Genomic DNA, 27,792 nt, shown 5'->3' on the forward strand with positions numbered 1-27,792 from the left:
TGCTCTGGACCGTGATCGGCTGAGCGTGTTCTCCGTCCAATCACGGCGCAGACCGAGAATGACAGAAGTGTACTCCCGATTTATTATTCATTGTGCGCAGCACGAACCATCTGCCTTGTACAATATACGTATAGGATAATAATCAATCAATATTGAGATTGAAAAATTTCGATAGCCGCACTTTATTCGTTGCTTTATTATGCAAATTCGCAATTTTATTATTAATGTTGAATCTATTTCGATTGGCTATGCAACATATGATTTAAAATAAATATTTTACAGACAGAAGCATTTTACCCCGTGATTTTACCCACTCGTCCCACTCGTATAATACTCAGTTGATATAGAGTTTCTTTTTTTTATTCGTCGAACTTTTGTCTCTGCTGTAATCATCGTCAATTATATAACAAATAATATCCGGCCTCTCGTAGACTTGACTATGTTCTTGTTATTATTATCACGTCTCAATTTTTGTACTTATAACAATTAATAAGATTTGTTAAAGATTATTTCGGGAAACTTGTTTGAAAGATCGACCAATTTTCTTTTCAAATTTCACTGCAGGAAATAATCCTCGTTTCTAGTGGAAAATTTATTTTCAGTGTCGTTGACCGAAGAATAAATATACTTAACAATAAGTATAGTCAACGTTATTGTTAACATTTCCTCAGCCAGTTAACGGCATGGTAATAGTCATACAGAGAGTACAGAAAATTCTCTTAATCTTTTTTCCTTTAAATTATATTCAGCAAAAATAATTCATTCAAAAATGCATCTTGTTATAATCATAATATATGTGTAGTTGTTATGATACAAATGTCTTTTATACTTGCGTATTAAAATTAATCAATCGGCGTTATTATTATTACATGTATTACTACAGGTTCCCGTACTTTTAGCGATTTTTTTTTTTTTGGATTGTTTTCTTTTACCTTTTGCTAAATTCCATGTCTCTGTAGAAAGATTTCTTATAATTATCTTCAATTTTGACACTGCATTCATTAACTGCGTATGCCTAATATTTAATCTGCAATTATGCATACATGTATATGTTATAATCATTGTACAGGGTGTCCCAAAAATCTCGCTACCTGGAGCTCTATTTTATTTTTCAAATTTTAATTATACAGTTTTCTTTACTTTCATCTGCCTTAAATGTTTGATCGAGTAAACTGTGGCAACAACATTTTTCATCTTTCTTTTTCATCGATACATGTAACAAAATATTTGGAGCACCTAGTATAATGTTATTCAACTATTTGACTATAATCGACAATAATAATAATAATGCTAAAATTATGTATGAATATTATGATAATATGTAATTGTGTGATAGCCATGTGTAATAGTCTTTCCTTGAAATTTCCCATCGTCGAACCTTATTTCCAAGCCTATTACTACTTACATAATTTAGAAGATTAATTGAATTTAATTTATTATTATTACAATTTCTTTTTATCTTTATTGTTACGTTATTCTATTTATTTAATTATTTTTCTCCAAAAATACACTTTTTAAGCCACCTTGCCATTTGAAATAATCTAATACTGATAAATTAAGCTTTTGAAATACAAATTATTGTACAATTTACTTGAGAATGGATAACGCAAACCAAAACCGCAGACAACAAAAACGATCGACTTACAATTTTTCACTTAATTTTCTTTGCATTCGGAGTTTATCATCACGTGTGGTAATCTGGAGTATTTTACAAAAATGATGGAAACTTTATGATAAGAATATATCACTCGTTAGACATATTGTTTGTATGGCACAAGTTTATTTGTCATTTTCGCGATATGCGCCTTTCATCAATTTTCTACTTTTATCAATCACCTATACAAATCCACGTTTTACACAATATATGCGTGCATATGTAAACTTGTATCAGTGTCGTAAGAAGTCGGTGTTCAGAGTTTTCTTGTCGCAGTGTTAATCATTTCGATCAACTAAAGTAAAAGATGATACGAGAATGCACGTACACATGTGTATACGTGCACCAAAAAATAACACTAATCTTTGTGAAAAGATCGTCAAGTATTTCTAAGCAGCATGTACACAGTACTATGTTTCAATAAGCGACTGCCGACGACTGCCTTGCCGATGGCAGGAAGGGTATCAATTGTTGTTGTTGTTGTTGTTGTTACTATTATTATTATTATTATTAATATTATTCATCTTTAGTCTCCCTATATATCATTATTCACGTATAATTAAAATATGACAACACATTACCCCCGAATTAAATTTGTCGCAAAGCATATCAGAACTGAAAAGTTCGACAAAGAAACAATAATAAGAGTGAAATGAAACGTAGATGTATAAAAAAAAGTTATTTTCATTATTTTTACGAAGATTTATTGTTTTTTCTTTGTAACACCTTAGATTACATTAACATGACTGACATCTTCCAAATGATTCCAACAGCTGATTTGGGGTATCTGTTTGTCCAATTCTTTATTTACTTATTCTTTATGATTATTTCCTTTTTGTACCCATGCGTCGGTGTTGTATTAATTTTCAATTTCACGCAAAATTATAATTCATTATCGTTATCGTTTCATTTTCATTCATACATGGGTTGACTGCTGCGACTTTTTCCATGTGTTTTTATTTTCGCCTTTGTATTGAAGTCCTTGTGAAGCTAACTACAGAGCATTATTGTGACTTACAATCGATATTTGTTTCATGAAACTGTCATCGTTCCCATATTTATTAATTTTCTTACACATTTCTGGATTTTGATTTGATTAATAAAGTACACAATTATTTTGCTAAAAATATTGACCAATATTGCAACTATTGATAGTAGTAGTTACCAATAATTTATTTGCATTACTTTTGCGACCATTTATTCAATGTTTCTTTTATTACGTAAATTATCATAAGGCAAAACGATAATCGTTCTACTTGAGTCTCATTTAGCTGCATTTTCAACACTATATTTTCTCTCAATCAATCCTTATAAACTCTTGTGTATACATGTGTTATTTATTTATTTATTCGAAACTGATTTGGGGGTGGGGCCCGGAAAAAATGTGCCAATCAATATTTTCAAGACCAACCTGGCATGAGGTTACAGAATTTTTTTTTCCCCACCACCTTGATAGTAACAGTTTATATACATGAGTATGTGTGTGTGTGTGTGTGTGTGTAAAATGTTAAAACAGGCACAAGGTGCAGAAGCAAGACTTTAATTTTACACACAGTCGATATGGATGAAGTTCATCACATTACTTTCATTACTTAATAAAACTGCGACTGAGGGAAAAAGGAATAGTATCAATTTTGTACCTCATTCGTTCCATACTATATTTACACTGAAAATGAAATTGTTGCTATGGAAAAAATTCTTACAGTCAATTAAATTCAATATCTATCATCAGCGTTACCTTTTTACTTGGTTTAGTTTTTAAAAAATTTTTTTTAATCCTTTACTGCAAACGTAAATATGTTCAGAATTGATTTTCTTTAAAAAAAAAAAATAATTTTTCACAATTCTGACCTACACTGCGAATAAAAGTTTTTCCTTCTTTCACGTTAGCCCAATTTATTTAATCTACATACCTAATGAATTAATTAATTAGTTAATCAGTTACTTACATATTTTGGCTACAGACGACCAGTCAGATCATTATTACTGTAAGTAGGCCTGCTGAACAGCAGTTAACAAAATTAATAAGAGAAAAAAAGAAAAGCAAAATATAATAATAATACCTGATACAAAAATATCGCCGCACTCCACCTTCTAACAATTTCGCGAAGTAGGTGAGAGTCTTGCGATCTTGTCTTGGACATCTTAATCAATGATTATTGTTAGAAAGTAATTACCGATTTTTCACCAGTTGCTTCATTTTTTTTTCTATTTTTTTTTTTCATTTCTTTTTTTCTTCCCTACAATATTCGATTACTTATATTTTAGTACGCGACTGCCTTTTCATTGTAATCTACGTTCATCACCATTTAAGGATTTTGTTTCCTTCCACTTTCGTCGCTAAATATCACTGGGTACACCTGATTATTGTTAGTCCATATCGAGCTAATTTCATTAACCACGAGGATGTATGCGTTTGTGTTGAAACAAAAAATTCATTCAAACGCTTTACAACAAATAACAGACAGACAAATAGATCTATTGAAAAGCTGGCAGCGGTGAGCAATCTAAAAAATTTAAGTCCAAACAAGGATTTCCAAAGCAACGAATACATCTTAACAACAAGTGATTACAATAATGTAAAGCTATGTGAAATCACTGGAATACTTAAATGAATGTGAATCAATGGAGCAAAGGTTTCAAGAATGCCAGTCACATTGGTTGGTCTAAAATGAACGGTTTATTTAATTCAATAAAAAAAAAAAAATAAGAAAAAAAAGATCGCATATCAACCACTGTATGATTGAAAAAAGTTATTAATGGTGAAATTGGAAACATCTTGTAAATAATCTACAAGTGAAAATTATTCAAAAAAAAAAAAAAAAACACGTCGAATAAATTTCAATTGGTATGCTAATTCAAATTATGTCTTCTTTTCTCAGTTTGAGACATTAATTTTGATGTTATACAATTGAAACACATAGTTAATTTCAAACGCATTTTAACGTACAGGTACATCACAGTACCATTTCAAATCCTCGTACTGTATTTAATAGTTTGATGAAATCGACTTGTTCGATAAAATTTAGGACGTGATTCGCATTATCTGCACTTTTTTTTTTTTAAACTCAAGCTGCCGATCATTTCCCATTCGCCAATTTTGATGAAAAAATTGCATTGGTGTTAATTCGTTTGAAAGTATGTACTTGAATATGAATCACAATTGTGGAAACTAACAAAATTTTTGTAAAAAACTAATAAACCGCTATGAGGGTGATTGATCAAAGAAAAAGTTTCGTATTCCAGAAATTTTTGACACCCGAAATTTGACGTTCAGCGTTTTGTTTCCTTCTAAGTTGCCAAAACTCGTTTGGAGAATTTAAGTGAAGAATATTACTAGCTATCGTTCTTTCCGGTTTGCTTTTCTCAATTCTTTCTTTCTTATTCCCATCCACAGGTACTAACATTGTTTAAACTGGTGCCCCACTGATAACGCAATGAAACGCAGGACATTATGAACAACAACTAGGAACCATTCTATCATACACAATGCTCTTTTCATCATTTGCAAGTCCAGCTTACACAAGTCAAATGCATAAATTCTAGTGTCTTTACGTATTATTTATTCATTAATTTATTATTTTTCATTTGAAAGTGCGTTTCGTTTGTTTCTTTCTAGTCATCTCAATTTTTCATCTCATTTGCCTTCAATATTGGTACACATATTATATTACGAATTCGAGAATTAACCCGTTTACTTTCGCAATATATGTAATAACTAGTTACCGATCCGGAATGATGCAGGATTAGTTTTGTCTGGTTTTCATTCTCACAATCGCGTTTGGGGTAAAATATCTTTGCGGTGTATTTATAGACGAAATGGATTTTCTTTTTTTTTTTCTTTCTTTTAATAACGAATCATTCACTGTGAAATCCATCCATAGTTTGAAACTCAGCATCGTTTCAAGATCACTCACTGTTCTACTTTGTCTTTTTTCAGATTTTTCTCTCTCCCGAAAAATCATCCTAACAAAAAATATCTGCAAACGTAAAGCGTTTCTCAATATTTATGGATTTCTTTCAATTTCGCTTAGTCATATTATCTCGAGTGTCCAATCAGTTTCTTGTTCCTTTTTGTCCGAAAAAAAAGACAACACATATAATTATATATATATACATATATATATAATATATATATATACATATACATATATATAACCGACATTTGCGAGATGACGCGCAAGTTGACTGATGTCGAATGGTTAACCAATTACAACCATATATACAAGGAAAATGTTCAGTGTACACGGTATGAATTCACGACATGTTCCGGGTTGATTTACGTACGTATAAAAAAAAAAAGATGAAATGAATCGAATTTGATTGACTTGATGCAGTAGTAGTTGAAATAAAATGTTATCCTCGTTATATGTCTATATTTATAGGTACGAACGATGTAACGGGGAAAAACTGGATAACCGTATTATTTCGCCATCTCACGCTAGTAAATTATGCTTTACAATACGAAAAATTAGACTATACATATAATAGTATTTCTATTACGACGCATTAACAAATTATACATAATGTTTTTGTACCCTATATAAATCAATCTATTTAAACCTCAAGTTGATTGTTTGCATTTGTGTTGATTGATTCTTTTACGCTTTTATTTTGTGGATGTGTATGTTGTGTGTAAAGTAAACTAGACAAAGCAATACTGCAGATTCGTACCTCGTAATCATTGCCTGGGTTATTCCGACGATGAAAGAATCGAAATTAATAAAAAAATAAAAACAACAATATTAATAATAATAATGATAGTAATAATAATAATAATAATAATAATGTGCAGCTGTACGTCGAATACAGAGAGACAGTTGGTTGACAGATGAATTATATGGGGTATGTGAAAAAGTTCACGTTTTTTTTTCTCTAAATTTTATTCCTTCGTGTAAAATTTGTAATTTGAGCTGGCAGACTTGGCTGACCTGCAGGGAACTGAGCGCGCAGTACTACGTCGTTTACTGCGAATATGATAAGTGCGAGCCGCTACGAGAGGCAGGGATGGATGGATGGATGGATAGATGCTGGCTATTTACATCCGATATTTCAGTCTCGGTCAACCATCGGCAAGGCGATTCAACTTTTGTCCGCGCAAATTCGTGCTATTAAACACAAAGCACACAACACCGCGTTTTGCACGCCAAGAGAGGCACGCGCCGGGCGCACGCACACACTGCTCCTCCGTGCCACAAAATTCGACTCCGCGTGACACTTTCTCACGTCAGTATGTAGCGCTGTATTATCTAGAAAATAAGAGAGAGCAAAAAAGGAATAGTACGAAAACGAAAATTCAAAATTGTGAAAAACAATAAAATTCGAATCTAATTGGTAAATACTCCATGACAGTATCGAAAATCTAAGTACACATTCGAAGAGATCCTGGCAAATTGTTGACGATTAATGAATTCTGTCGAATAATTTTTCAATCATATTTGAAACCCGACAAATGAAAAGCTGGCACAAGAATACGAGTGCCGTTTTATAAAGAATCAGTGAACGCTACCTGTATAATGCAATATTTGTTACTCAACACTCGTTCTCAGCGGTCTTTTATACCATTTCCGTTAAAAGAAAAAAGCGATCACATTATAAACAAGGAATATTCAAGGGGGGTCTGATAAATGTATACAGTTTTGATATATACCTGCATGCAGATGTGCTAAAGCTTGTCTTGAAATAGAAAGAGATTGTTGGTGGCTGCTACTGCGACAACATTTTCAGACGGATGCCACGCCGTATGAAGAATCTTTTTATTAAAGTCCAGACAATCTACACTAATCTCATCCTTCTTACGTTTACCACCGGTGCATACCTGTAACAGATATTCCCACGTTATTAACATAATTTTCTATTGGACGATGACAAAGAACTTACCACCGTGTGACTAAACATTGAATTACAAAACGAACCTTGCGTGGCTTGAGCAGTGTCTTAGGCTTGGCTATATCTCGTGCTGCTTCCAATGTTAGGTCTCGCTTCGTAGAGCGGTCAAATACTCTGAAAAAATTATTGTAGGAGCCCGTCATGATGGCTGAGTCGTTGCCGCTCCAACAACACTCAAATTTGTCAAATATGCAGTCATTCTCGTACAACGAACACAGCTTAGACCTGAGATAGTCGTGGACCTAAACAAAAGAAGAAAAATTACGAATAAGCATAGAACTAAGCACGCAATGAATAAAGATTCAAAACGACAGAGGGTTATATTGAGATTGTTGAAGTATACAATGATAAATTAGAAAAAAGAAAATAGATAAATAAATAACCGACAATAAACGTACATAGTAACACTCTATTGGCTTCGTTTCCATGTGCAGGTCCCAGACCTTGACACTAAGGTAGTCCCTGGAGATCATATATCTACCAGAATTGCTAAGCTTGACGTCGCTGATGCTGGATATTATCTCAGAGAAAAAACTCCTGTTTGTCGGATCCTCGGGCTCTTCAAAAAGTTTGCTGTGCCGATCGCATAGCGCAGCTGCTCTCATGTCGCATAGCCTAATGGTACCTTTGCTACTGCTGTAAACTAAGAGGTTGCACTCGGCTGGATGAAATTCAGCGGCAGTTATAACTTCTGTCAGCTCTTCCATGTTGGTCGGTTTAATATCTACGATGTCTGTTTATTGTGTGGTTAGGAAAAAATACTAGAGATTGATATTGATTTGTTGCTCCTACGGTTTAAAATTTACACCTGCTGTTACGGTTATTTTTTTTTTTTTTTTCGCTTTTCTTGTGGGAAAAAAGAAAGGATACTGAAGCTCTGATCGGTGATTTCAAGATGCCAGAGATTTATTCTAAGATCATCGGCGCTGAGATATGTCTCCTGGTCACTATTAACACTGATACTGTTTATATGGTAGGTGTGCGCATTAGCAAATATCCGTCTAGGTGATGCTTCGACCATTAGCTCCATTGGTTTTATGGTAGGTACCTGGGGAAAAAAATTTATTAAATCACATGTCTCAATTATGTGCTTATGTTCTTGCATAAAATTCATCACTTCATTGATGGTTTGTAATAGAAATCTGACCTCAGGAAAAGTGTGAAATTCCTTTGTTCTATACTTATTGTCAATTACTATTTTGATAAAATAGACATGTTTATACACCAGCTTATCGTTGGACAATATCTACCTTTCTATAATTTACGATCAATTATTCTGTTAATGCGAGGATTTCGCATTATCAAACGAGCATTCCCTTCTCAATCGACATTCTGCCGATGCAGTATTTTGTCGCGTGATGATGAGTTGAGAAAGGCGAATTACATGCTAATCCGATATTACAATGTTTGAAAAGTACTATGCACGTTCTAAAAATAGGTAAAATAAAAAATAGGAGATAATTCTGCATGAAAAGAATTATTTTTAATTGGAATAAGATGATGGTGTAACGTATTTATATTATACTAATGTGATGCGCATACTTGACCTCTGCGCACGTGCCAGGCAAACGCGCTTTCCTACATCCTGATGTCTCATAATTTGTCATGCTGAGAATTTAGATGCAGGAAGACTTTGTGACAGTTATTGTTTTGTTTTTCGTACTTTGGCTTTAACATGTAAATTTCGTTACAGAAAATTAATTTAAATGCACATGACTAATAAGATTGAAATAAAATCGCATAACGTGCAAGTACTTTTTTACCAAGCTACCAGAATGTCGCTACGGAAGAGAACAGTTTTTAAAGTTTTTCAATTTTCGTCTCTGTATCAATGCTTGTGATAACGAGAAGAAAAAAACAAAACTTGCTTCAATTAACGTTCAGTCGACAAATTAAGACTATTCACTCAATTGTTCGCTGGCATGTGTATACTTTAGTTTTTTTTGGCAAGTTTACATTTCTGGCCCACGAACGGAATGCCGATTTATTTTTACAACCCCAACTGAAATTATGCGATGTGTCTGAAAGCAATTTTCGGTTGGACCGTAGAAAGTAATGAAAAGAAAATAATAGCTTGTAGAAAGAGACTAGGTTGAATTCTTACCCTGAGAGCCGTAATACAAGCTGGATCCTTAATAGCCCCATTTTCCTCCTTAGTATTATACCCTTCGACCCTCTTGTCTCTCTCGCTGACCTTCCATAATTTGATTGTTTTGTCGTTTGTTGATAGTAGAAAGTGTGCAGGATTCTTCCTCTTTAACCATCTGATTTTATTTATTTTTTCTTCTATCTCTAATGATTTTAAGTAATCGAACTCAGGTTCGTGACTTTGGAAGGTACTGTATACGTTGTACTCGCCTCTTCGAGGTATACTGTTTTTACTCTGCACATCGGAGAATGAACAAAAATAGAACAAAGACCATATTAATAAAAAAAAAAAAAAAAAAAAAAAAAAGAAAATAGTAGACAACTTTCAACGATTGATCATTTTAATTATAAAATCGTATTTATAACGAGGCTGAAGCTAGCAGCCAAACGTCTGATTTTCATTCGAATAAGCAGGTGATGTTAGAAAAACAAAATTTTTTTGCAATACCCTGAACCAATAATACTTTTATAGAATTACGGAGATAAAACCAAATTGCATTTTTCCAATTCCAATAAGTTTAACACGTTTGGCTGTTAACTCTGGCTGTTAGCTTCAGGTTCGCGCGCCTATAGTTGGATGGTAATATTAAAAAGAAGGTCACGGCTTGCCAAGGAGAAAAGGAAATATATGCAAAATGAGGGAACCTTTGTAGCAAAACTAATGTCTATATTCCGATGTCAGCTTCCTTATTATATCGATGTAGCGCAGTTCTTTGATCGTAAAAATCTATAAGTGATGATTGAACAGGTTAGTGCCACGGTAAGGATAACGGTATCTTTTACGGTCCTACTATTTCAAGAGTGTAATGAGACAATGAAGAATCGGTAATAAGGTGTTGGTATATTTTCAAACAGTTCTCTGAATGGCTTTGCTACATTAAAAGTATGTGTATAAACTTTTTAAGGAGTAGATGTTGAATGGAATTCAAGATTTCAGGTGGGCGGAATTTTGATTACTTTTATACCAAGTAAAAGATAAATTGGGGAGTTTTTTTTTTTTTCCCAGGAAAATACAATAGTGGTATTATTGCTCTGATCGTTTGGTACATTATCCTGCACACGGGACAATGAAAATATGTTAAGCCATTATTTTGTACAAATTTGAAATTAGTGGAACAGCATGTATTTACATAAGAATATGAAGAAAAAGCTTGAATACCTCATAGATTTATTTTGGATTTACATATCGATATTCTGGTTATGATGAAACACTCTGATTTTAGTACACTTTCGCGGATCACTGTTCAATTTTTTCACCTGACATCGGTCATATAAATTACGCAGTCCAATAATCGGTACAATTTACTATAGTTTTCTAAGTTGAGCTAGGTAAGTCTGATCGTTTTTTTTTATTTCGAGCTGAGAAGTGCGGATGTTAGCATGGTCAAATTTACATACAATAATAGAATCGAAATATCTTACACGGATATGAACATTTAATATTCAACTCACAATCGGATCCCTCTGAAAAATGACGACTCGTCCTCCTTTGTCACCGGTCGCAAGAAGGTCCCCATCGTGATTAAACTCGACACATGAGATTATGTCAGCTGGAAAACAACAATATCATAATGAAGGTTTTTGTGCTCTCATGGTCGTTTGCAGCAGAATTTTTTTCAGAACAAGTGAACAAGTGAAATATTATAAACCGAATCGTTGCACAAAGGACATTGCTCATCATTTTGTTTGAATTTCAAGTAATGTGCACACGTTTTAATTCTATTTTTGTATTACTCCTGATGAAGTATTGTGCAAGTTAGATAAGAGTCGCTTCGCATACCAAATTTGATAAGATAAAAGCGATAGACTGAAAAATAAAAAAAAGTAACTGCGCGATTGAAAAACATAGATACAAAATAAGAAAGCGAAGAAAACGTAATCACGATAACCTTGCACTACGTACGTGTGGACAACGTGGCACGAGAGTTAAGCAGGGAGATAAAACAATTTGTATCATAGATAGAAATACAAATTTTAGAAAACAACCGACAATGAACGTTAGTACCTACCGCGCGTAGGTACAAGCGACATCCTAACATCGGATTATTTGTATCTCTCAAATCTAACGCTCGTTACATGCAGATGTGACATTTCGTTAGATGCCAACGGAACGAACTTGCGTTCAATAGTCATTGAGTGAGTGCGACGACGAGATGCAACAAACGAGAAATGAAAAGAGAAGGAGGGATAATAATATAAGTGTGTATAAATAAACTCTAGCGACGGTATCACTCACCTTCCGTAACGTCGTCTTCGAGAGTTCCCTTGACTTGCGAGAAGCACCACTGTATATCACCGTTGCCTGTAATGGAGCATGCGCATGTATGTATCAAAGAAAACCACCTTGCATGAGTATTGAACAACTTCTGTTTACATAGCACTGTACGTGTATCTATATGCATCATTATCATTATCTCTCTGTATAGGCATTGTAATAATGATCCGGAGAATGAGTTTCTTGTATTAGCAATAAATTGTAATAGAGAATAAAATATGAAAAAAAATATATGAAAATTGCCTTCTTCAAATGTAACAATGGAATATTTACAATGCAATGGTAAGTTAGCATCAAGAGAAATTGGAACGAAAAAAAAAATCTATACATATACACACATATATATAATACGTATGAAAATGACTATAATCAAAGAAAAGAGCAACAACAATCATCCTACTTGACGGTTCTCCGCTATCCATTTTTTTTTTGTTTGTTTATTTTTGTTTGTTTCTCTACCACGTTTTCGTCTGTTTCGTAGTTTATTTTTTTGTTTTTTATTTGTTTCGTGGCGTAGCCGACGAAAACATTTAGTTTCGCGGAAGATCTGGATCGGATGCAAGCGGAGAATTATGTAGTAGTAGTAGTAGTAGCGTAGTAGAAGAAGAAGAACAAGAGGAAGGAGAAGCAGCGGCAACAGCAGCAGCAGCAACAGCAGTAGAAGCGGCACACCAGCGTCAACACACGCGAGCACAGGTGCCCGTCAAATGGTAAATTTTTTTTATTTTTCTCGGGTTACAATCAAATACCGAGTAGGGCAGGCCCGTTATGCAAAAAACGCGGTTTTTCTCGTGAGTTGCGACGGGACGATTGCATCAAGGATTTCGGCCAGTGGTTTATTACTATTTAAACAAACGCGACAGAGCAACGCACCACCTGAAAATATTTCCTGTATTATAGTTTACTATTTAAAAACAGCGTATTAAACGCGCAGCCGAGCGTTCTCTCTCGCTCTCTTTCTCTCTCTCTCTCTCTCCAACATTCGGCGATAAGGTGACGGAGGGAAAAAAACCCTGCGTGAAAGCTCCGAGAGACGGAGTGAGTCCTATCTACTTACCGGCCATTTCGGCAACCGGATTTTTTTTCACACACGCGTATTCTATTTGTTACAATTGTTGGGACAGAAGGGCGGCCTGTATACCCGATAATCACTCGATAATAACCCGATGCTCGCGGATCCCTGTCACATATTAATACGGTGCCGAATATTCAACGACGTTCAATGGCGGAACTCACGAGTGTGCATAACAACTATCGGTACGTACGATGACGTCACGCCACCTTTGATTCGTTCCTCCGTTCTATTCGTTCCTCGGCCGCCGCCGCTGCTGCTGCTGTTGCTGTTGCTGCCACGGGCCAAACCACGGTGTTCTTCGACCACTCGCGCCATCTTCTCATCCTCACTTTTTTCACACGAACTTTCACGAACTTTCACGAGGTTCCGTCAGCCCGCGCTTTTCGAACCGAATGCGCGTTATCGCCACCGTTTACCGAAGACTGTTAACCCTTTCATGCCTACATTTTTCCTTACATTCGATTCACTTGAAATTTTGCACACATGTGCTTTTGGGGTCGCTGATTACGAATATGAACTTGAAATTCGAAAATTCAATATGCCAGATCTAAGGTGGCGGGCAAACATACGACATTTTTTTCTTTACGTATATTAAGTTTGGTCTAAAATTGGCAATCGAATTCTCATGATGGATTAGCAGAAAATGCTGTTTTTCGTGAAAAAAATACAAATTTCATTCGCTTCCTTACACCTCCGATTTCTCCAATGCATAAATAAATGAATTTTATATCTTTATTTGACCTAAAAATATTTCAGGGACGATGTGGATCCAAAAAACTCTGTAGTTTTTACCAAGAAAGTAGTTTAATAGATAAAAAGATGCTTCCAGGGGTAAAAGTTTTGAAATTCTTCCGTCAACTTCGCCATGAATGCAACCTGTCCGACCTGACGAAACTAACAATATTATCAAACGAATGGTTCGAAAGCTATAATTTAAGGTTGTTGGGACAGTATCTCGTAAGTCATAATAAAATGTAGATTTTTTTTCTATTAAATAAAAAATTGGAACATGTAAGTTAATAACTTAAATATACATGTTAAATAAATGTCTTTTGACTCGATATTTTTCCGTATAAAATAAATCCGGCAACAGTGCATCTAACTGCTATACATTATTGTTGCTAGTGTGAATGAATAATGAAACAACTTAATTTCGACGCAACGGACGATTTGTAATGGTAAAAATTTATAAAATGGTACAAAACACATGATTGAATGATTGAATTTAAAAATTGGCACGTTTTTTTATCCAACGTTACCACAGTTTTACGATTCAGATATGTCATTCAAGTATGACTGATATTGTCGTGAATTTTCGATTATTTAGATTAAAATATTTACCAAAATCCACGCCAGTATACGTTTTGTATATTTTTTGCGTAATCAACGAGAGGAGATTAATATAAATTACAATTTATTGTATTGTTATATTTAGCAGTTGTGGTCAAATTGTATCAATAATGTGCATTTTAAACAAGATTCCATATTAACTTCATGGTAAATATCTAATTTTTAATAATTAATTACACAAAAACTACACGTCAGATCTTTTTCAGAAAATTATTTTATAAGTATTTACTACCAATTAATAACATATTAATTCAGTTTTTTATCGTTACATTGCTCTAATGTCCGAACAACCTTAAATTATGATAACATGTTGTTCAGTAAAATGGAACTCGATTCGTTATGGACGAACCTTATAAACCATTAATTACAGGTCATAATTTCCTTGTTTCGACTGCACTGCTCACAGCTAACTGTACAATGCTAATATTTACCAGAAATAAAATAATTCTTAGACCTGACATCTTTGATTTATATTCCTGTATTCTCACCGATCGTTTTGTCACGCAACATTTCTGAATACGCAATAATAATAACTATAGTAATGATGCAAAAGAAGCAGTTGATGAATCAGTTATACCAAGAAAACTGTAGGTATATAAGTGACAAACCTAATAACTGTGTCAATTTTTCGTGTAACTCCTCCAGGGATGAAAATAACGGACCATTTCTTGTTAGCGGAGCTTTCAGACCGTGCGGAAAACTTTCCATGACTTTTATATGTGAATAACAGTATGATACGTTTATTATCGCTGAATTATTCCAAGAAAACCAATTTTCTCTTTTCTAATTTGTTTACAAGTTTTTCACGCGTCAGCAGAACTTTTTTGAATGTGGAAAACTTTCACTTTACATTGTGATAATTTAGCACTTTTATGAAAAATTGTCTTTTAACACGTGCTACGAACATTGGCAGATGCATCATATACAACCATAAATATCTTATTTATCGTGTATTGTCCTGCGTGTATAAATATAACCAATTTTCAAGGGGATGACAATTCCATTCGTCGAATCTGTTCGAGTACAATAAAAATACGAATGCGTTTCGAACACTTTTACCTCCTACATTTGTCTATGTACTACATATAAATATCACTAGTTGAGATCGTTACCACCCACGTCAAATAACAATTATTAATATCATTATTAAATTTCTTCTATATTCATTCGACAAGTTTCTAGTTTATAATTTACGGTATATGATTTTTCTTTTACGGGCAGTTTTCGACTGATGTTCGTGAAATTATGGATCTGGTCCAGGGACCGACTGGCAACCCAGGCACGATCTGTCTCGAGTTGCGGATCGGTAGAGGCGCTTACGTTACCGAAGAAATTAGCAAATATCAGCTAATTATCAAAGCTCTAACAACAAGACTTGGCGCGACTTAGCGTCGAACCATGTTCCATGTTATTTATTTACCTTATATGTATACCTACCTACCTATGCCTCGAACCAAGCTATTCCCAGTTGGCGTATAGACGAGTAGTTAGAAAACGAAATACGAAATCACATAGGAGATCATTTATGTTATACCGATAAGGTGTCGTCGAACACGATAATTTATAAACTTTCGAACAAATTTAATGAGAAAAATTTGAAACCCTTCCAAATCGAACGCCTTCGTGTTAAGAATGTAAAAGTAGTAGGGAGGGAGAGAAAAAAAAGACAAGCATCCTGATTCGTACACTGTTATAATAGTTACAACTACTCACGAAAATTTCTCTCGGTGTCATGTGAAATCTTTGGATTTTTAATTGGTGGTCCACGGTTGAACGAAGCTCCCGCACTTACGTTGTCACAACAATTAGAATGATCTACTGAAACGGATCTTAAACGGCCTCTAGTGTTCATCTTTACCACCGAGAACACGTTCTGAAACCGCGATCAGAGTCAGCGCACGCGATTCGACCTTACGAGAGTCTCAAAGGCTATGGTTTCCGACATATTATACACATACATATACATGATAATAGCAGTAATACACGCCGCCAGGACAGACAACGTATGTGTATACATAAGTCCTGAACTTTCAGGCAAATTGAACATGACAATATCAACACAATAGTGACGATAACAACAATTTTTCGCTTTCAAGAGGGCGACTCAATCTTCATTCTTATACCAACTGAGAAATATGTACTATACGTGTGATTGCATGATGTAAGTGACACTAAGAATTTACTCCGACGAGTGGAGAAATTGCGGACCGAGTAACGTTTGCTACGCGATATTCCAAAGTATTTCCGCCTCTTCGCGGTCTACTTGAAAATTATCTTTAATTTTTTTTTATACCTACGATTGAATTATAGTATCTATACAGATGCGTGCGTACATACACACATATGCACGCGCTCGTGCACGCAATACGTTATATACGTTCGATATTTCATTTGAAACGTGTTAAAACCGGGACAAAATGTAAACACACAGTGGTCACTAGGTGCAATCGTGCTAACAGGATATCCATACAAGGTCTCCGACGTATTCGTATATCGTGCGTTTTCGTGAATGCGCACCATGAGATCGACTCTGAGCAACTCTGCTGTTCAGTTTTTAGCACGTGGCTGATGCGAAACTCGGATCTGCTCACAGAGTGGACTTGTATCCTGAATTGCCCATAATTAGGGGACCCCTGTTGCGCATCCACAAAAACTCGACTCGAAAAGTCTTAAGCTTTTGATCCGCACAAACGTAAGTTCATAAAAAAAAAAAAAAAAAACACACGCACGCACGCGTGCGTTATATGACAAACGAAACGAGCATGTAATTATAAGTATTATGTATTCGCGGTTACGTTTCATAGGTATAATTGATGCGTGACGCAGTGCCTCGCCTGCTCGTAGGCAACTTACGTTACATGATGCCGATCTGGCATCCCATATTTTAACTAACAATAATTCGACTACGCACGCCGAATTGACGATACTTATCCAAGCATTATCTGCCGGTAAATTTAATCTATGTATACGTATTAATTATCACGGATCGTACTCGCCTCACGTAATAAAACGCGTAACCGAGAGCGTAAGTGATAATAATAAATGATCTCGTGACAACGCCTAAGCAGTAGACAACCGAAGTTGACGTTGCGTACCGCGGTATAATCGTTATCGACGGAGGAAGAGAAAAAAAGAGCGAATAGAAGGTACCGAAAAAATTACGCACGATGGCTTACTTACCACTCCTTTTATTCACAGCCGTGTTAATCATCGAGCCAAGCTTCGTGAGGCTCGACTGTCTCATAATTCCCGAAGGGTTCTTCATGTTGTGTTTGGACGAAGGCGGTATCGCTGTTACCGGTGCGGTCTTCGATCTACCGATCAAGGCTCCGCTCCGACAATTCGTATTCGGCCCTGTGCTGGGGGGCCGCTGCGGCGGGGCCCCCCAAAGGCCGACAACGCCCGCGTGACGCGTCTTGAAACAATCGGATCTCTCCGTCCCTCCGTGGGAGGAATTTTCCCCTTCCGGTCGGCACTATTCTCCGCTTATATCGTGCCTGTGACAAAAATCAACGACAACGTGTATAAATTTTGTCAATATTGTACAATAATTTACCACATTACCGACAGTTTTTCGCCCACGCTTACATACACCATAGAATGGGAAGGCGAAAGCCGCCTGTGCGCAGGCAACTGCGATCGCGTGAATCGTACAAATTGCCTACGTATAGGCTAATTTGTCCATGATTCGCCTGTGCATAGGCAATCGCAATCTCAAAGATTGTATAAATAACCTACGTGTATACGTATTTGCCGATAATAATTTTCCCGTAGTACACAAAAACGTTAAAAGGGCATAAGCGCAACGTACGTGGTGCAAATATCGGGAAATGAAAATAAACGAATAAATAAAAAGAACGTAGGTCTTGTAAATGAATTTCAAAAAAAAAAAAAAATGTTCGCTGCGTAAGCGAATAAGTATAACGATATTGAGTTCAGGACAAACTGTGCGCACAGAACCTGGGCATTTTATTGCGGTTGTGGTCGATTCAGAGAGCAACGACGTAGTTGTACAGCAACAGGTTGAGGAAGAGCCAGCGGAAGTAAGCACGGAAAGAGAAGTAGGGGAAAGAAAGAGGGGAAGACTGAAAAGGTCTTGGCAAGAACTTATTGCATACATTTATACAAGTGCCGTTCGTTCGTGCTTCCGTGCAGTAGCGAAGAGGCTCGATAGACTCTCTAAAGTCTTCAAAGGATCGGGTAATGGGGCCTGCGGTGTAAGCGAAATAAAGACAAAGAAAGAAAGAGATGAAAAAAGGAGGGGGAAACGAGCTGAGTAAGAGGTTCTTTGCACGGTTTACAACGCGCGTAGGTACTTCTGGTCATTATAGTACAGGATCACGACGTACGCGGGTAAAAGGTGTATCCTTTGATTATATCTTACTTATTTCTCTGGCGTTTTACGTTTTTACTTAAATATACGGACGTTTGGAAGAAACAAATTTCCACCTGCTCACCTTGCAGTCTCTGTGTATTATCCAGGCGTCATATTTTGTACGTAACCCTTTCGAAACGGCTGTGTGATCCTCAGGGTGGCCGCGGTAGAGCCGGTAATTCCTACGAGGAACGGTAATTCCTTCAAGCTCGAAGCCTGGCTGCTCTTCAAGCTGGAAAATCTGTAACGCGATAATTAGACAACCGGTAAAAATGAATCATACACAGTAAACGGTTGTATACAACACTACATGCACGTGGATAAAAATAAAGCTTGGAAAATTATTTTTACGCTAGACGCCTATATTGTACGGACATTGTCGTGACACAATACATGTACCGGTTACAGCTGGTTTTAGGTTGGTTTAGACAATTTGACGGGAAGCATTAAGAGTAGAATTGGCCGCATCTCGTCTCTATTTTTTCATTTTCTTTACACGATGTATTTTACAATTCTTTTCTTCTCCCTCGCTTGTTTTTCTTTAATTCAGATACTAGGAGAACCCCCCCCCCCCCCCCCCCCACTTTGCACGGGCTATATGGAAGCTATTTATACTCGAATATTTCTATTGCACCACATTATATATATGTATACACATGTAATATATATACACATAAACACACACCCACACACGCTATGCTATGAAATGAAGATGCGCGTTGGAAAGAAGAGGAAAACAAACAAAATTGTATTTTTGTCGCGGTGATCACGCGAATACGAGTGGACTAAAAATATCCAGCATGTCAAGAAATGATGGCAAATTAGATTCGACATGTGAGTTAATTTTTGATAGATCGTGTGAATCGACAGAGTTGTATTACGGCACTGGTTTCGGATATACGTAATTGACGCTCGATATGGGTAAAAGAGGTCTCAAAGTTCATACAAGTCTTGACTTGCAGGAACTTTCATTTAAAAGGTTTTCCAGGAAAAGGAGATAGACAGATAGATAGATAGATAAGACAGAGAGAGAGAGAGAGAGAGAGAGAGAAAGAGAGTTATGAGTACGTAGCGATACAGGGCTGGAGGAAATACTCTGGCTGCCCTATAACATGCCTATATACAGCTGCTCGATTGATCTAAAATGCCAAAGGCTTGTGAGAGCGGAATTTAGTCTTGGAAATTGGATGAATAATTCATCCTGCATCCCTTTATACATCGGAAGAAGCGAACAGCGTGAGCTTGATTGCTGCCGCCATCGCGCCAGCGCCTTCCAATATACGTACGTACTTGCTTACACTTTTGCCCCTAGATTTGCCGATTACCACGCCGAGGTGTAAGTAAAGTTGTTTTCAACGGAGTATAACAAAGTGTTGTAAATAATGTGTAAAACGTTATTAGGCGCCATCAACCGTCCGTCCGACATATAAAATACTGATCTCGAGGAAAGATTGACTGCGTTAAATAACGAATTTACATTCTCATCGACTGGGAATTGTTCTTTCCAATTCCGTGCATAACGTCGTAACGTATTGAAAGTTAGTATATGTATAAGAACGAATTCTTGCGTGCAAGACGAAAAAAAAAAAAAAAGAAGAGGAAAGAGTGAGTGTGCAAAGCGGAAGATTTTTTCTCTCTTGTTATTGTGTCGCCAGCGGTGCGATGAAATAATGCGGAGCTAAATCCGGTTGAATTCGGATTCAATATAGTCAATTGAACGCGGCCGTACAGTTTGCGTGGCTATGGCTGTAACGACGAAGAGTGACCAACGCGTAAGAATAACGCAGCCGGTATCCGAAATCTGAATGAAATCTTACATGCGTCGACCGAAGGAGATGCTTCGATTTGGAAAGAAGCTAGCCGTATATACGGAAATATCGCCGAGCTGTATCGAGAAGATTTCAGATCCCGGATCTCGCGTCAATTACATGTAAAATTCCCTGACATTTCCCGATTTTCCAAACGAAAATAGACATATTTCCAGAACCGGTTTCAACCTAACTTCACTCACAAATTCACCTCCCTTCATGCAAATTGGTTAAAAGTTGGACGTCAGATGTTTACGTCGCAAGTTAAAATAGCCCAATTTTTCCCAGATTTACGCGACAGCGAGACACCCCGACTTACGTGACAATATCTAAATCGCGCACGGTACAATGTCGGATAGCGGATATAAGAAGAGGAACGAACGACTGTTCCTGAAACGACTTTTGACCTCTTAGCGGGTTATAAAACTGTAATAACGATTTTCTTCGGCTCTATACGCACGGTTTTCTAGTCTACGGTGTCGTGATCCGCGTTTGTCTAGACGCTTTTAAATCGATATCATTCACGGTATAAGGCTGATATTATGTACCAACTTGTACATGATCTTGTACATCCGAGTATGAGGACGCCAAGTTCTCGCTACAATCGTCGTCTTTCTATACCTGCCTGTGATCCTCGTGCATGCGCGGAGTTTAATGCACTTTCAATCACCATGGCGTGACGTAACGAACGATGGGAATACCGAATGTCACGTAATACACGTCACATATATGTATCTCTTACGCGCAGAGTTTCTTGCCGCAAAACTGCGAATAAATGCGAAAAAGAAAACACGCGCGAAGACTTACGATCATAGATATAATTTACACTTGTTCGGATTCTAAGCGTATTCTGTTATACATTTGTATACCTATATATATGTGTATATATATGTATATACACATGTAGTATTAACGCGATACGATACGCTACGCAGGACTACGCTAATCAATTTTGCATCAACGACGTGATTCAATGATTGAATTCGTTGGGAGTTAAGTTATAATTACATAAATCATGAAATCTAATTGAACAATTACGACACCCAAACAAAGGAAAAGAGATATCGAAAAATGTTACACGTTATTGTGCTCAGTCAACTTTTATAACAAGAGAGTATAAAAATTTGTGGAGTTTGGAATCAAGATTTCAATATTCAAAATGGTAGATCCAATATGATGCACTCAAATTTGAAAATTTGATCGAACCCGATCGAAGAACTCTATTCAGGGTCGCCGATTAGATTCGTCATACTGATTTTTCAAAATCCGATTTCAGATTCGTAATCAGCGAGTCCAAAAACTGGTAATTTATGTAAAACGTGCGTATGCGTAGAGATGTAACTGTCTCAGAGATGAATTATTCCTTCAATTTTCAAATTTTTTTCCATTCACTTTCTTTCCAACAGTAACAACTTACAATACTTCGAGTATTGAAAACCTGTCAGCGTACCGTCAGAAATACCAAAAAAACCGCAAAAATAAATGTTGAAATTCTCTGTAATATTCAAAAAATGAATGTAAAATAGGTGGCAAGAATACTTACCACCACGACTCAAAGGGTTAAGGTGAACGTGCCCAAACAATATGCGAAATAAAAAGGTGCGAAGGAAATTATTCGACCTAGTTTGAGCCGTTTCGAACAATACATACCATGAGGTATGTGTCTCGGGCAACTTACGAGGGTCAGTGTAAGTGCCTGGCGCACACGTCTTGGAACGCGCGGCAATTGGCAATAGGCGAAGTGTATAATTAAGGGTCCGGAGGGAGCGGGAGGAGAGGGCAGAGAGGGGGGGGGGGGGCAGCACTTTCGGCAGGTACAAGGTATATATACAAAAGTTATTATCATTTTTAACATGCGCTCTAGGCTCACGGCAGGCTGGCGTTTTACTTATGTTCTTGACTCGGTCAAGGCGATCCCCGTATATGTAACATGTATCCCCGATGCTCAAACTGTGCCACCACTGGTCGCTAATTCTTTCTTTCTCTTGTCAGTTGCAACACGTGGACATCCACGTCAAGGTTCACGCTCACGATCAGACATCTTTTGCGCGTACTTGTTGTGCGAGTATGTACTCGTGTAATGCAACATAATCGAAATCTGCACGCTAAACAGGTTTCGAAAAAAAAAAAGAAAAAAAGGTCATGCTTTCGAGGAGAAGTCCAAACACCTGATTGAGAAATATCCTAATCGTACGAATAGACACGAGGCGGAACAATTAATAAAAAGGGTCGTCAGGGTGTTTGTAATGCGAGGCTGAGAACAGGGCGAAAAAGAAAAAAAATAAATAAATAATCCCGTGCAGTATACGGTAAATAGAGGGAGGCGGATAGATAAATCCTTGAAGCAATATGATGATGATAATTAAATATACCGCAAACATTTGCACATTAGAATCCCACGGCACTGTTGGTGTAATTATAATCAAATTGATAAGCTTTTGGTTCTCTCTCTTTCTCTCTTTTACATCAAATGTCTTGTGAATAGCAATTTCGCTTACATAATTTTTCCAATTTCCCATATAAATCGAGTCTTTTAACCCTTTGAGTCATAGTGGTAAGTATTCCTACCGTCTGTTTTAAATCCATTTTTTATATATTTATAAAACTTTTCAACATATTTCTATGCGGTTTTTTTTGCTATTTCTCATCGTATACTACAATAGGTTTTCAATACTCTAGAGTAATTGCTGCGGTATAACGTAAGTTATTATTGTTAGAAAAAAATTCATTGGAAAAAATCGTAAAAAACGAAGGAGTAAATCATTTTCGGTAACGTTGCTCCTCTACACATACACGTATTTTACATAAGTTACAAGTTTTTGGAGTCGCTAATTGCGAATCGGAAATCGGGTTTAAAAAATTCAAGATAGCGGATCCGATATGGCGGACCAAAATTTCAAATTCTATCAAATCCGGAAAAGAAACTCTGTCCAAGGATAGTTGGGGTCGCTGATTGCGAATTTGAAATCAGATTTTGAAAATTCAGCATGACGAATCGAATCAGCGACCCCAAAAACTCCTGCACAGCGTTTTTTCACCGGATTCGATGAAATTTGAAATTTTCGCGCACCATATCGGCTCCAGGACCTGAAATTTTTCAAGTCTGTTTTCAGATTCGCAATCAGCGACCCCAAAAACCACAGAATACTATCTTTTAATAAAAGTTAACTCAGCACAATAATGTGTGACTGATCGCAGGTTTAAATTGCCAAACACGTATACATCTACGTATATGCAAGAACTTGAAGCACAACACGTGCAAGTTTTGACACAGGTATGTGTATATATATGCCGCAGGTACGTATAACAAGAAACGAGCACGACCCTTCCTTCATATTGATTATACCGCTCTCCCGCGAATAAAGACATCGGTTTTGCGCACAGCCGTAACGCTGCAGGTTACCCTGGACTGTATTTACGTGTGTATGCACAACCTGTACGTACAGGTCTGGCTAATAGAGAGGATACGTGCAATCTGGATCTACCCCGGTATTTCGAGTCAAGAAGCTGGAGCTGTTGGAGCAGATACGAAGGGACGAGAAACGAGAGCCTGAAATCAGGCCGAACAATATTTTTTACGGGGAGACTCCCTTTTCTATGCAGTCAATGCATATGCGGTACATGCATTGAATAACCGTGTCATTTATGTATGTGTGTGTGTGCGTGCACATTTTTTTTCGTCATCTCATACAAATGATACGGTTATTCAGTCCCCGGATATATTCATTGCTAATATGTAGTTCGGAATTTGCGCGAATCTGTAAGTACGCGTATACCTACGCGACTCGACGCTGGATTCAGCGTGCTGAAAAGATTAATTATTACGAACGACAAGCGTCAATTGTAGTTTATACCATTGTATCGCGAAAATGCCACGCGCGGCCAACTCGCTACAGTTTCGGTGTCCGGCTTAATATAGTTACTATCGACTAACCGTCAACCACGCGTTAATTGGACGGTGCTTCTTCCGAAACGAATAAGCTATAGACGTCATCGATACGTGAATCACGGTATATACGTGTCACAGAGAGCTAACAATAAGCCTTGAACGCTAAAAAATTATCCATGTCTTTTACGATTTTCTATGCTTTGATCATAATATAAGGTAACGGTTCTAAATTCTCTATATTTCTATATCGTGTGCAGATTATAACGTGCGGTTCAACACCCACAGTTACGTAAAACTTTCATTCGCAAGAAATTTATTTGTATAATCAATAAAAAAACATTAAATTTTTTTACACCTGTGTCTACATATTGTGTGTACCATGGTTCGTTTACAGTCGTAGGAAATTTCGTCTGTTTTACAAATGACGCGATATACGATGCTGTAAAACATAATATTATTACATCAAAGTACTAAAGAATAATAATTACGTTCGGAACATTTTTCAAAACGCCGATAATAATCAATTATACATATAAATATAACGTTTCATTGATTATTTTTCTATCTTCTGCACACGTTCCTTCTTTCCGTTAAATCTTTTCTCATTCGATTACGTGAGATGATTATTTGTTTTTTTTCTCCAAATCTTTTTTCCTCGCTATTTCATGTAAGTACCTGCAAGCCGTCACCTCGGCACTGAAGTGAAAACGAACTTGAGGAGAGGAACGAGCAACGGAGTAGCTAATTGCAGCAGGTAGGTACGTACTTACGTATATATACATACACTTTGCCTCGCACCCACCCGCCTAAATATACTTGCTAAAAAAACAACCGAGGGAAAAGTTGGTGGAGTTAGGGTGTTGAAAGAGAAAGAGAGCGCGAACGTGCTGCGGTATAAATTGTTTTAGTTTCAGGGTCGTGTAATTTGACATTCAGCAAACGTTTACTCAACGAACTACATAGGTATGCGTATACAGTTCAGTACTGTATAGGCAGCAGCGGTAAGTACCGTTAAAATAATAGACGGAGCAAGAATTATGTAAAATAAAAAAAAAAAGGAAAAACAAAACTGTAATACAGGTATAACAGTCAGCTGTAATTTGAAAATACTCGTGGATGTGATTAACTTGTACAATACGTACGTATGGATAAAAAGTTCCTAGACTTTGTTTTAACATGTAACCTACTGTCTCATCGTCGTACTTATATCCAGCGACGCTAATTATCTGGAAGTATAGACGGCTGTAAAAGTCGTCTCTTTTAGTCTACAAGCAGAAATGAGAGGTAAAAAAAAAAAGGATAGAAAAACAACAAGGAGTCCAAGATTCATGATTTTTTTTTTCTTTTCTTACTTTATCGTTTCGATATTTGCATGTTTGAATAGTGAGAAGAAAAAAAAATTTAAGTAATTCAACTCGATCGCGTGCAGCGTATAGCGGAGGAGGAACAATTACGGATTGGTATTCCAACGAGGAAGGCGAATGATAATGGTCGAAAAACAATTTTTTCATACGTCTCGCCGATAGCACAAATCGCAATGTGGTAGCCAATAATAACATTGTCTTATTTATTACGTAGAGCGTTAGCCTCGTTTTAAAAATTTCATTATCAAACCGCACGAACAACGCCAACGAAAATACAGCGCGTGTGCGGAGGAAACTCGCGAGATCAGTTGAACAGGAAGATCACCTTTAAGGAAAATACGTTCACATATAAGGAATTTCCGAGGCCTGCGCGTCGAGTCGCTTTCTTGGCTTCGCTGATTGGGAGTATAGTGAGGTAAATTGACAGCCGGCGTAAATAAGCAAACGCGATGATGGACACGAGGATGCGCGGTATAACTACTACCCTGGTGCAAATTTCTATCACTAGGAATTTTTTGAAAAATTAAAAAATCTTGCATAATTTCGTAAAAAGTTATTGATTTTCGCTAAAAATTGTAGTATCTTGTGATACAAATTTTCATGAAAGTTTTTATACGAAACTATGGATATTTACAATTTCGTGAGAGAACAATTTTTACTATACAAAATTATACGAAATGTCTCCATTTCCCGAAAAATTCGTAGAAATCATTTTATCAGATGCGTAACGTACGCGCGAGCCTGATTTGCAGATTGCCAGAGCCACGATGATTTACTTGAGTCAAACCTCTCGTTCGAACGGAACTTACCTAGAGGTATAGAAAAAAATGAAATATTATAAGCGATTATTGATCGCGATAATCACTCGCGTCTTAATCCGGCGATTCGGGCTTTGAGGTGGCGACTTTTTTTCTCAAATTTGAACAGATTACGCGGTACGTACTTATTCTTTTCATTTGGCGACAATTTAATGCAATTGCGAAAATTAATCTAGTAACAGAACTTGACCGATCGATTTCGTGATAAGGGTTGCATCGAGACATTTACAACACGTGACATCACTAAGCATAACGAAAATCTGCGGAATTCGGAGTAAATGATGGCACAACAATGTATATAATTACGTCGGAGTGCAAAAAGGTCCTTTCAGAACTCGACGTTGCATCATCGATATAATTTATATAAAATATCGACAAGTTTAAACATAACATGGAGGAGATGATGGCGAGGGAGAAATCCGATAAATTTGTGCATAATGTACATACTATGGAGCTATCCTCCATAGTATATACCTAGTAGAGTAATAGATTCGTTTCGCTAGTCCCTGCAATGAAATTGTTGCCATCGAGGAGGAGCGCGGATCAGAGCGAGAGTGAGAGAGTAAGAAAGAGAGATGGAAGCGTAGGGCGAATCACAAAATATCGTACCTTTATAGTATGTGCCTCGGGGTGAATCCCTCGTTGCACAGAAACACAGCGGCGGAAGCAGAACTAAAAAAAACGCAGTCGTCCACAATCAGCGGCACTGTTTCACTCGCATTCGGAGCACGTTGCTAGATTTACGAATATTATACATACGTGGATATGGGTATTGTATACAGGTATATCGCGTTACTGACACGAATCGGAAAACTGCCAGAGATCGACGAACCGCCGTCTTACCGTAACTGTTTACTACTGACTGCTACCGAGTACTGACCGACACCAGGGACACACTTTCAACTGTTGCTCGACCTGCTTGCGGCGCCACCTGCCTTTCGTAAACTCAACTAATCAGGAGGGGGGATTTGGGGGATGCTCACCGGAGTAATTAGAGAACCTTGATTATCCGAATTAATTGGGACCAAGCCTAGTACGGATAACCAAAATGCAATTTTTATCCTAAGGTTGGGTGATATATACAAAACAAATTTAAGTCGACAAACAGTCTGTACTAAAAATCTAAATACGTATTAATCCTCCTTCA

At 36.8% G+C, this 27,792-nt stretch overlaps 1 protein-coding gene across 6 annotated transcripts; it reads right to left on the reverse strand.

The window, feature by feature from the left end:
* Nucleotides 1–831: 831 nt before the first annotated feature.
* Nucleotides 832–27,510, reverse strand: tws (protein phosphatase 2 regulatory subunit tws). 6 transcript variants are annotated; one of them, XM_046614960.2, is made up of 11 exons: nucleotides 27,255–27,510; nucleotides 18,849–19,007; nucleotides 17,572–17,888; nucleotides 11,928–11,993; nucleotides 11,144–11,241; nucleotides 9,648–9,926; nucleotides 8,414–8,591; nucleotides 7,942–8,276; nucleotides 7,570–7,785; nucleotides 7,305–7,472; nucleotides 832–6,903 (listed from the first exon to the last, which is right to left on the reverse strand). In XM_046614960.2, exons 3-10 carry the CDS (start codon nucleotides 17,654–17,656, stop codon nucleotides 7,320–7,322), a joined length of 1,410 nt encoding a protein of 469 aa, XP_046470916.1. In that variant the 5' UTR covers nucleotides 17,657–17,888; nucleotides 18,849–19,007; nucleotides 27,255–27,510; the 3' UTR covers nucleotides 832–6,903; nucleotides 7,305–7,319. The 6 variants fall into 6 exon arrangements, with proteins under 6 accessions (XP_046470916.1, XP_046470914.1, XP_046470915.1 ...); XM_046614958.2 differs by lacking the exons at nucleotides 17,572–17,888; nucleotides 18,849–19,007; nucleotides 27,255–27,510 and adding an exon at nucleotides 16,105–16,304; XM_046614959.2 differs by lacking the exons at nucleotides 17,572–17,888; nucleotides 18,849–19,007; nucleotides 27,255–27,510 and adding an exon at nucleotides 15,000–15,681.
* Nucleotides 27,511–27,792: the final 282 nt, after the last annotated feature.

Source organism: Neodiprion pinetum, chromosome 3 (genome assembly GCF_021155775.2).
Source record: "Neodiprion pinetum isolate iyNeoPine1 chromosome 3, iyNeoPine1.2, whole genome shotgun sequence".
NCBI lineage: Eukaryota > Metazoa > Arthropoda > Insecta > Hymenoptera > Diprionidae > Neodiprion > Neodiprion pinetum.